Source organism: Aplysia californica, unplaced genomic scaffold (genome assembly GCF_000002075.1).
Source record: "Aplysia californica isolate F4 #8 unplaced genomic scaffold, AplCal3.0 scaffold00108, whole genome shotgun sequence".
Lineage (NCBI taxonomy): Eukaryota > Metazoa > Mollusca > Gastropoda > Aplysiida > Aplysiidae > Aplysia > Aplysia californica.
Genome location: NW_004797378.1, coordinates 66499 through 78472, shown reverse-complemented (window position 1 = coordinate 78472; position 11974 = coordinate 66499). Strand labels below are relative to the sequence as shown.

General features: G+C 44.9%; 1 protein-coding gene across 1 annotated transcript in view; it reads right to left on the bottom strand.

The window, feature by feature from the left end:
• Nucleotides 1-11974, bottom strand: part of LOC101856171 (protocadherin Fat 4) — a 33244-nt gene continuing 21270 nt past the window's right edge. The window contains exons 8-12 of the mRNA XM_035969033.1: nt 9068-9165; nt 5747-6099; nt 4941-5152; nt 4117-4381; nt 1-3692 (exon numbers count right to left, since the gene is read on the bottom strand). Of these exons, the coding sequence (XP_035824926.1) occupies nt 1801-3692; nt 4117-4381; nt 4941-5152; nt 5747-6099; nt 9068-9165 (2820 nt within the window). The 3' untranslated portion in view covers nt 1-1800. The remainder of the gene's footprint in view (nt 3693-4116; nt 4382-4940; nt 5153-5746; nt 6100-9067; nt 9166-11974) is intronic.

The window sequence follows — 11974 nt, the reverse complement described above, 5'->3', positions numbered from 1 at the left end:
TTCACATGCATGACCATATAATTATTATTTAGACAAGCTTAAAGCTTTCTTACGTTTGTTTTGCACGAAATGTATACACGAGTTCAAGATTATAATCATACTTTTGCATTATAGTATCACACATCATCAGTATTATCTTCCCAAATCGATAGACAATCATTATGAAACAGTTTCTCCCAAACCAGACACACTCACTTCAGATTATACAACATTATATATACACGACGCATGGTGCAACATCGCGCTTCTGCACCATTTTGATTATGTGGCAAATTCCCTGGGTTGTGTGAAACAAGAGCATGCTAATGCTAGCTAGCAGCGGAGATCCGGTCAGCTCTGGCTTACTAGGCCTCATCATACAGTAGAGAGAGATATGAATTATATCGACACTGGCACCCCCCCCCCCACGACACACGCTGCTGAACAATGAGTGAACCACCACAAGGGATGTGCAAGCAATGTGGTTTTGTTTCGCTTGGTCAAAGTTGAATTATTCGATTTGTACGCTGAGACTTTATCATTCGGCCTCAAAATCTAATCCCACAGAGGGACAGTTCACAAGAGGTTTTAAACGTCAAATAGCGCCATGATAAAACTGGGAGGAAAACCGCACTTTGTGTAGGCGACACAGTACACGACTTCCCGAGATGAAGAGACAACGAAGTGATGACAAAGACTGATGCCAAGTTATCAGCAGTAATGCACATGTATGCGGCGGGTATAGCTTCTCATCAAATAGACTACACATTATACGGGAATTCTAAAGAAGACCAAGTTTTAACCCCGCCCCCAAAACCCACAAAAAAATGATTTAAAAAGACACACCCCACAATAATTTTTTTAAATGAAATGTTATTTTTTTTAAACGAACCCATCGACGAGAAATGCAAAATTACAGTTCAAAGTGTAAGCATAAAAAAGTCATCGAAACCAAACCAATTCCGCATGAGGTATGTAATAATAAATTCGAATATCAAAGGTGGGGTCAACTCGTAAGAACAAAGAAAATCATCAAGAACTTGAAATTTAGATACATGAAACTAGTAACAATCTCGAAAGAAATTCTAAACGAAGACTTTGACAAATCATTCTGAAACAAAATTCTTAAACCACTTGCCAATTTGTTTGATTGATCTTTTAGTCGGAATATTGGGTGCTTTTCTTCCAAACTGATGATGTTCAACTAATAATAATAAAGTAAGTTCAAAGCAATCTCAGGGCTAAGGAGAGTGGTCCCTGGACAAAAAAAAGGTTCAGCAACTAATCAAGGATATTCAAGTCACTACCCAAAATGATTGAGGGAAAGGTATCATACTTTGGATCTACGTAATAAAAGCTATGATCACAGACAAGTAAACTTACTATCAACCTGTCTATTCAGTTTGAGATGACAGGATCCTCATTAAAAAGCGCAGCAGTTTCCTTTTAACAAAGCCTACAACTTTGAATTGATGTAAAAAAGTTTCCTTGACCTCGCCGTAAAGACATGTGCATCAGTACACTAGGAAATGATCCTCTTACGTCCCTCGTGGATGGTGCAACTTTCCTCTGGGCACGAGTAGACAGTAAGTCTCTAGCATCACTTGAGAATCATCGCGCATTATCATTAGCCATTTATAATATTTAAGATCTTTGCTCCCCTGGTGAATGTGGCAATCACTGGCAGATAATGTGTTAAAGATAATATATTATAAGCCTCATATTCGTGAGGAGGAGCTCTCTCGATTGGTTTCTCAAAACCGTCCAGGGTAGAACTAGTCACATAATATTATAACATTACTAATGGATCAAGTCTCTATCTCACACATATTCTTCATAGTCATGATCCACCGCCCCTTCCACAGTCTGTTGGCCAGTGTCCGGCAACTGAGCTATGTCCCTAAACACACCCACCAGCTTGTCAAAGTTGGGCCCCCAGTTGAGCAAAGCGTCGAAGTCGTAGGTGCTCCCAAGGACCGGGTGGGGGGCGGGGCTGGACGGGCTGCCCGAGGAAGAGGCGTTGGTGCTCGCGAATGAGTCGCCGTTTGAATTGAGCCCGTCAGAATGGGCGCTGAGCTTTCCGCTTTGGTTCGGGTAGTGCAACATTGCCTCGTCCGACTCGTTCTCGACTTCGGTGAGCTGGGAGAAAATTCTTTTGCTGGGGTCAAGGTCGAGTTTTGTCCGAGCGTTTTCGTTATCGTACTCGAACTCGGAACACGTGAAAGAATCGTTGGCCCCACTGTCGTCTGAGCTGGAATCAGGGGGTTCTAAAAGGATGCTACTGTCTAATACTGGTTCGTGGGGGATGATAGGGGGAGGGGGTAGGCGGGGCCTCTCTTTGACGGAGGAGGAGCCTGCATCCATCATGCTGACGGGGTCGTGGTAGTCTGGGCGGGCGTTGAGTCTATTTACATCTTCCACCGTGAGGCCTTTGGGAGGGCGGCCGCGGCTGGAGGAGGTGGGTTTGCTGTTATGAGCTCTGAGCGCTGCAGAATAGGAGGGTGGTGGCGGAGGCGCGGCCGGCTGAAGACTGGGCATCCCTGTAGCCGATGAGCTGGAGCTGTGGCTATGGTGGCTCCCGATGGACTGAGCAGAGTTGCTACGGCTATTGTTGCTGTTGTTGTAGTTACTGTGTGGGTGAGTACGCGGGCTGCGCACATTCAGCTGAGTGAGCGGACTGGCCCGCGCTCTGCCGCCATCTTGGTGATGCAATGCCGCCAACGCCGAACTAGGTCGCCCACCATTGGCTGCTACAGAGGGAGGGGTGTGGTTGGGCACTGAGAGGGCGGAGCCTGTCAGCGAAACAGGGCTTTGACGTATGTGATGATTGACAGTGGGACCACCCTGAGGGCTGGCTCTGTAATTAGACGCCGACATACTAGCCGGACTGTCTCTGTACTTGTTAAACAAATGATTATTTAATCCTGAAGGCTGTTTATGGTTCTGGTGTTTGTAGTGGTGATGTGTGCCGTTGCGGAAATCTCTGTAGTGTCGGATGACGTCAGATGGCGTGATGTCTGAGGGCGCTATGCTACTGGCGTTCTCAAAGTCGTAGAGCTCGGGGGCATCCTCCTCAGCTCCCCCTCCCATCATGCTGGTCATCTCACCCGTCTCCATGATCACAGTCCCATCAGCCAACTGGACAGGCTGGGGAGAGTAGCTTGAACCAATAAGATCAGGCCTTGCCGTGAGAGAGCTTGTCTTCTGCCCCGCCAGATTCTCCATGATGTGATTCCGGATGATCTCCCCTTCGTTGGGGTTGAGAGCGTACCTCGAGCCTGGTACCACGCCTGCATCGTCCACAGCTGGAATTATACTGTCCACATGCACGTTCGCCTTTCCGTTGCCACTGATCCCCGAAGAGCCAACCAGCCCGCGGTTCTCCTTCTTCGTCTTGACACAACGCTGGAAGAGGTCGCGCCGCGTGCGGAAGAGGACGAAGACGACAACGATAGCGATGAGAAGGATGACAAAGAAGACGATAACCACGATAATACCCGTCTCCAGGCTGCTCGACTCCGCGACCAGCAGGCACTGAAAGACCTCGCCGTCCACCACGCACGTGTTGCTGCCCCCGCAAGGGTTGTGCTCACACAGGGCGCTACAGTTGCCGCTGTACTTGCCTTGGACTTCGATGTCGTACTTATCCGTGGAGCCGTTGAGAGGTAACGCCTCGCCGTTGATGTGGAACAGCGACAGACACCCGTCTAGGCCTGAATGGGAAAACACAAATAACACACGTTGTGTATTGACATGTTTATAGTTTTACAAGTGTGTGCCACTAACTATGGTTAAGAAGGGCGACTCAAGAGCTGACATGGTTTCATATGAAACAAGGTGCTTATGACCCTTTGTTCGAACCCCCAGAGGACACTTTTCAAAGTTCTCAACGTACTTGGTTTGTCCTTTCGGAGATGGATGTCGAATTCGAAAGTCTAGCTTTTTAAACAACCTTCCATTCTTAAAGGGATGTTAAACCAGTAGCACATGCCTATGTGTTTTATTATGATCTATTTATATTCCTGGTACAACGGGTTAAGTATTATTTGAGTCTCTTCCAATATATAATACTAAATAAGTATGACATCACATCTCAAATCCCTCTTGCCACACATTGTGATTACTTTGATTTCTTACCGTTAATCTCCTTATTATTCGGAGGCACATTCGCGTTCCCACTGATGGTCATCTCAGTCATGTCCGACGAGTCAAACGAGAACCGTATTCCAAAGTCTCTGGTCTGAGACGTGGTGCCGTCAAACTCGAGGAAGTACTCGGTGCCAGTAGCAGTGACAGTGACGTTGTGCCACCTGCCATCACTGACAGTAGACACTTGCATGACCAACGGGTCCATCACAGAACCCCTGGTCTTCAGCAGGAAATAGATCTGTCCAAACTCGAACTGGGGATCACAGTGGGACAAGTCAAGTCAAATGAAAGCCGAGTTTTGTTTTAGTTTCAGTATAAGTTTTACGGTGCTTGCAACACAAATAGGTCACAAAAAGGCCGAAGATCAGAAGTGTTATCAGGGAGTAACTTATAGCGAAAAAAATGGAGCATAGATAGAGACGATAAAAACTGATAGGAAAGAAGGAGTAAAACACACAAGAGCGCCCGCCAACAATGTACACCGAGTTCTACGACGATATTATTTATTTGTGAGAGTAAAGAGAGGCTCATCGATACAATTGCCACGGTCTGAGTTCAGGAAAAACAACAACAGCAAGATTTGAACGAACAGAAGGTTATTAGGTAACAAAAAAAGAAAAACCAACTATGGAAAAGAAAAAAAATCTGAGAGCATAAAGGCCAAAATATAACCATTTTAAAGTTACTATGACACTTTTCACACTATCCCTTCTGATAGAAAGTTATCCCCTCTGAACCAACGTCGGTCAACTCATTCTAATTTTCCCTCTCGGTACGAAGAGAGATACAAGGTGAAACTTCCCGGTACCTACCCAGAGTAGTGCGCTGACGTTGTGTGTCCGGGCCGTGTACAGAACACCCCCCTCGGCCGTCGAGCGGAACCTAACCAGGAGCGTAGACACTCCGGGGGTCGCCCTTCGGCGTCTTGATTGCGTCATGGCCGCGAGCTGGGTCTTTTTGTGGTAGGAGGGTTTTACAGTGTATTTGATCACAGTGCTTGGTCCTAGGCTGAACGGCTGTCGCTCTGAAAGTGGGAGTAGGTCAATGGGGTTAAGAGGGGGAAAAATGAGGGAACACGTCATGATTTTATTCTTTTTTTGTTTTTTGGAGCCAAAATTGTCGATTCAAAGACTTGGGTTCATTTGAGTGTTTGTCTAACCGTCTGTCTCTCTAAGCATGTATGTGTGAGTGTATGTGTGTGAGTGTATGTGAATGTGAGTGTGTGTGTGTGTGTGTGTGTGTGTGTGTGTGTGTGTGTGTGTGTGTGTGTGTGCGCGCACGCGCGAATCTGTGAGTTGTGTTGTGTTGTGGTGTGTATGTGATGGCGTGTGTTAGCGCATTTATGAGTGTCTGTTCTGTGTGTACGATTTTTGGTGAGGGAGAATGAGAGGGGGGAGAGGGAGAAGAGGGAGAGAGAGAGAGAGAGAAGAGACAGACAGACAGACAGACAGACAGACAGACAGACAGACAGACAGACAGACAGAGACAGAGACACAGAGATAGAGGCAGAGAGAGAGAAAGAAAGAGAGAGAGAAACAGAGAGAGAGAGAGAAACAGAGAAAGAGACTGAAAGGAGGAAAGGAATGAGCGTGACAAAGACGATCACAGAAGAACTCACTGATAGCACAGGTGTCTCCGGTAAACTCGGCCGGACACTGGCACGTGACCTCGGACCACAGGTCAACACAGACACCTCTGTTGGCGCACTGCTGCTTCCCCTGGAGGCAGACACTCCCTGGCTGGCTCCTCGGACACTGGTCACTCACTCCGTCCACGTGCAGAGGCGCATCGACGCCCCCCGCACCGCTTAGAAGGTTCCTTGCCGTGACCGCCAGGTTCCGCCCGTTCACGGACACGCTGTGCATGCAGCCTTTGAAGTCGTAGCTGGCTACTCGCCCGGACAGAGCCAGAATGTGACTGAAGTTCCGGACACCGCCAACACTCACATACCGGCCTTGGACGCTGCTCGTCCTGGACATAAGACAAGAGAGAAGCTGTTTTTATTCACCTACTATGTCGAGTAAGCAATCAGTCCTGAATAGCTTATGTTACAGCAGCGTGCTCCCTATGAAGCGTAATAAACACGGGACGCCGAAAAAGCCCAACCAAAACAAAGTATGACAAAAACATAAACCGAGGATTAAAGAATAAAAATCACCGTAGGGATGAAAGGACATGGAAACTTTTCAAGCAAATTAGGTTGAAGAATGATTAGCTGTGGTTTCATGAATTCAACCCATGGTCGCATGATACATTATCATGACACCAGGTGATTTAACTATACATCCAATTAACACAGTAAAGCAGAGACAAAGCAAGAAGGATTTAAAGCACTGAAAAATAAGGAGAGTTCACGCTTTTTGAAAGGAGAAGGTTGATTTCAGTCCACAGTCGGGTGAAAATTGGTAAGAGTCCAATGGCATAGTGTGTGTGTCCGGGGGGGGGGGGGGGGGGGGGGAGACAGAAATCATCATACAATCAGTGAGACAAAACCACATCTAAAATATTGTATGTCAACCTTTTCATAGCTAGCGCCCATATTGTCACTTATTCGAGGCTAACATTTTTGTATCGCCAACCTTCAAACATTTCTAACTGGGCATTTAAATTTAAATACAAATCAGTCACTACCCAGGTGATCCCCACTGCCCACCAAAATAACCAAAGCGCCCACTAGTGGGTGATATCTCCCAGGTTGGCAAGCACTGATATCAAAGATGTCTGGCATAAACCTGGGGTTAAAAAAATACTGGATAGTGAGAGCGTTCCTGTGAAATAAATAATACTAACGCGGGTACTGAAGTGTGTCGGGAGAAACTGAGGACTTCAGTGCAAAGGCTTTAAAATATATCAAAGGAAGCAGAGAATAAAAAGAGGCAGTCACGCAGTCATGTACATGTGCATTCAGTTATAGACATCGGACTAAAATGAACCAGTGCGTATTTCTCGTTCTCAACGCCAAGCGCAACCTAAAATGGCAAAGCTTATCAAATCGAACGAAGCGTTTGGAAGCCAGTGCAAACAGTCGCGCGATCCATCATGCCGTGCACCACTTTTTTTTTACGCCGCTCGTTGCACATCAAAGGGAATCGCACCTCTCACGAACCTGGGCAATAGGACTCAATGCACCGTGCAGCACCATATCTCAGTCGTGCGCGCGAGCCACCTACTGCGACAGAACGCCCCCTTCACGGGGGGCTCTCTGGGGCTCTCTGTTCCCGTACGATCTCCATCAACAATATGGGTGTTGAATTTAATATCTATGCTCGTCTTTTGAAATTCGACTCTAATATCACATTATGTCAGCAAATTATGTTGTCAGAAATCAACCTTGCTTTCGTAGGCTCTTTTCAGAAGACTCAAAGCTCAAAATAACACTTGTTTGTAGTAGATGTTATCTTAAGCGTATCGCTATAATATTTTCCTTGTGGTTTTTTTTTCGTAGGAATAGCGTGGGCTTATACTTCAGATATATTCTCTTAAAAAATTAGACGGTAAAATAAGCAAAAAAGGAATTAAGTGGGACGAGGGGTTTGCGCTAATGTCATTATGTTTCTGAATATTCAACAACAAATAAGAATGGAGAATATTCTAGCATTTAAGTGCTGATCATGACAAACGCAGGACAAATTGCTTAATCTGTTAGCCGACGGCACAAATATTTACACCAGAGCAACATGCCCTGAGATAATTGCCGCCTTCTCGTTCTTCCTTTTAACCAAAAAAAACAAAACTGTCATCAAACAGAAGCTATTCGTCTCCAATTGCATACACATTTTAAGCAGGGTTTTAATCATGAATATCAAAGACACTTGAAAAAGAAAGGATAAAAGCCGTCAGGAAAATAAACCGATGCAGAAATGAAGGAGTTAAGTATCTCAGGAATGTTCGGGTACAGATATCAGAGCTGCCCAGTGAACTCCCGACGTGCATGGTCAAAACCCTATCCATTCCTTTCATCTCAGGGTCAGTGGGTTCAGTGTCCGATAAGACGCTTAGCAACAATGCTTTTTAAACTGACAGGAATGTGCAGATCTCAGATAATATATGATAGCTGTGCGTCTTTTCGCAAAGGTATGGTGGTGTCAACCCTCACAACAGCACACCACCTCTTTTCGGAAAAGAGTTGGGGGCTTTCTAGTTATCATGAAACATTATAGAAGGGGAAAAAAGCATATTAATGCGTTTTCTATGTTCGTCACAGTAAGTTCATATCACCAGCCTAATTCAATGAGAGCCTAGAATATCTTGTTTAAATCCTGATAATATTTATTCACAAGAAGACGCCCAAATCAGAACCATAGCTGGAGCACTCAGTTATATTGTTCCATTAAAAACAAAATATGAAACGAAATAACGAAACAAAACGAAAGTATATTTTGCCTCCTAAATATTCTAAATTATGTCTATGGGATCGAAGAAACACCTACATAACCCCCCCCCCCCCAAACCCCCTTTAAAAAACCCTCGAAATGTGCTGCTACGTTGCCTTTGGTCCGCTGCTCATCGTACAACATATAGTCAGCATCATTCCATAATCGCCCGCCCAAGTCATGTTTTGATTTAGGAGTTTTCTTTTTCTTTAACTTTCCAAAAATAAAAAAATAAAGAAGACACGTGACCCTTGTTGAAAGACGCTGACGATATGCCGATACCCTAGAATTACAAAGTTCTCTCTGCTCAGTGCCTAGCTTTGGCAAATCTGACGTTAAAATGTTTGAGGTCACAAACATGTCAAGCTTTCGAATACATTTCTCAGCATATCTTCGATTAATCTTACAAATTTGATATAGCGATAACACATTTGGCTTCTGACCTCATGGCCATAGTAACTCAAAACGGCCAAACACGTCAGTCAGATAGAACTTTGCAATTCTAAGGTAGAGATGTGTCCGCTTCGTCCCAAGAGAGTTAATACTACAACAAGAGCGATACTTACGGTGCAGGCACGGCTATCTCGCTGTAGCAGCCAGGTCGTGAGTTCTGGCAGGGTTCACAGGTCGAGTTGACACATCGCTGGACGACCAGAAACGCGCTCTGGAACGACACATCAGACAGAACACATGAGGTCAATGCAAGATGCAAAAAATAATATGACAGTATTTACGAAGTTTTCCTCACGGATTGGGGTTCGAATTCCTTCCAAACACACAAATACACACACAGAAAGAGAAAGAGAGAGAGAGAGAGAGAGAGAAGAGAGAGAGAGAGAGAGAGAGAGAGAGAGAGAGAGAGAGAGAGAATTTCAAAATATCGACTGGAGTCTTGTGATCCCTACCTCCCCCCCCCCCTTCCCAAAATGAAAAAAAAACAAAACATGTAGTATGATGTAGTTGCGCGACGTTCTTCCAGCCAGCGTGCGTGACTCGGTACGAAGAGGACAGATTATCTCGAGTCTAGATCAAGACTTTCTTACTGGAAAGTCCATCAAGTTCACAATCCCGTACTTCTAGCAACTGCAGTGAAAGAGTGCGAAACGTGTGAAATTGTAAAGGTTTAACGCCCCTTGCGACACGGTAAGGTTATAATTTAAGAAGCGGGACCTCCAAATTTCTTTACTGTCCACCTCTAATAGGACCGAGCCAAATGGGACATTTCAAGCATAGTGTCTTTCCCAACGACAAAACGTCGGACTGAGCTGATCCTCCAACTCCCGAACCCACAATCTCACGATTACGAATTCGGTAGCCTGTCCACTGGACTATCATCCCCACCATGCAGTGAGAAAGTCATTATAGTAAGCTAGCACTCGCCAGTTTTTATCAAATTATACTTTTCAATGCCTTTGTGAATGGCTCCTTATGCATGTTCGTTTGTTTGCTTGATCGTTTGTGTATTTGATTGGTCTGGAAAAGGTAGGGGAGCAGACTTGTCAGTGCGGAAAGGGTGCGGAAAGAGTGCAGATTTACGGAGAAAATTAAGTCGAAAAAAAGGGGTTGGGGGGGGGGGAGGGGGGAGGGGGGGACGTTCAGTGAAGCACCTGGTGATGTTTTTTTAAAAATCTTGTCGCGCGCCATTTCACAAACATGCACAATTACATAATTGCTCTGTTCGGTTCATAAACTGACTTTAAAAAGTCACAGGTTAAAGGCCTGCAAACGTGTGGTTTATTTTTAGATCTAGGACATGTGAAGTCCAGAAGAAAAAGCTGTATATGTACGAAAACGCGCTCGCCAAAGTTTATGATAAAATTGAGATGTAAATAATTCTTTGCCTGTAGTTTTCTCACAAAGCCCATGCCAGTGCAGCACCATAGTGCACATCCTACAACGATGCCCGATCCTTTCATTAACACAAATAAACAAGCTAAATAAATGGGAGAGATGTGTACGTTGCTTTAAATGTGCGTTAACAGGATGTCTTTCTTTTAGAGCTCAATGTAAACGATCGATCCATCCCCACAAACAGAATAAAGATAGGGACCGCGATAACGGCGTGTACATCAATACAAAAGCACAAAACCTCACGTGTTGGTTGGGAGGAATCCACAAAGACGCTGTTATCATTTCTGTCGCAAAAAGGCGAGCAGTGTTTACAATTTTAGAGCGCCTTTTTAGTGTTGTGGAAAGGAACACAATTCAGACTTTCAGGACACATCCTCTTCTTACAGAATACATCGACGGCATAAACGTACCATTAAAATAAAAAATGGGATTTGGAGCCATCTCGTCAAAAATATGTTCACAATGCGTCGCCGTGTTACGGTAGACATGCCAATGCAGCACTTATTGTCAGATGGGTTCCGAGTTCAACAAACCAAAACGATGACCTATACTGAAATTCTGGCACGGTTTGTGACTAGAGCAGTCTCTTTCTTTTTGACATTACAGCAATCGTCTACTTTCTGCGTCATTAAACCCAACCAACAAAATCCCTGCACTCAGTCATGCCTTGTTTGTCGCTCAATAAGCTTTTGATGAGGGTTTCCAGGCCCTTTAACTAGATCTGATATCACATTAATATTGTCATGGCTCAGCGGGAGCAGAAAGAAGAACAATACCAAATCTCAGCTTCTAAGTTTGTTAACTTTATGAAAACATCAAATCTATTATTTGTCTGCAATAAGATAATCCTTACATAGTTTGAGTGTGACTGACCGAGGACAAAGGACAGACATAGGAGAAATGAGAAGAACAGGGAAGAAACTCGCCCATAAAAATAAATATCCGTTCATTCTCAAGAAATTTCTGCAGGGAAACAGGGGAAGAGTTAGATGGGCTGAGGGGTAAATTGAGGGAGTCTAGTCCCTTCCCTCATCCTGTTTTGCGTTCTTTTACAGTATTTTCACACACGTGGCTCTACCCGCTGTGAAGCAAAAATCAGTGCTGTACGCTTAGCAAGCAAGGTACACATTTGCATCTATTTACAATTTACGACACCATGGGACACCCCATGGTCCCAGAGTCAGCGACCAATAAATTGAGGAATAAACAGAAAACGGGGAGCTACAAAAACTGAATTAGAAATGCAGGTTGTCACTGCTAAACGGCCCAAGACGCCGGGCTCTGCGGGACTTGGATTCCTCCAGAAAACGTTCCTCTTTCCCAAGCAATAATTTGATGGAAAAAAAAGGGAAGCAGTAGAGGCTGTTGGAAGGAGGGGGAGAGGAGGACAGAGAATCAAGTTGCAGGTTCATTGCAGGACGAATTGAGGGACACAGAGGAGACAGACAGAGATCAGAAAGAGAAAGAGAAAGAGAGATACATAGAGAGAGAAAGAGAGAGAAAGAGAGAGATACAGAGAGATAGACAAACAGAGAGAGACAAAGAGAGTGAGGGAGAGACAGAGAGAGAGAGAGAAAGACTGAAGTAGAGGGAGAAAAAGATGAATAGAGCGAAATGGCTGG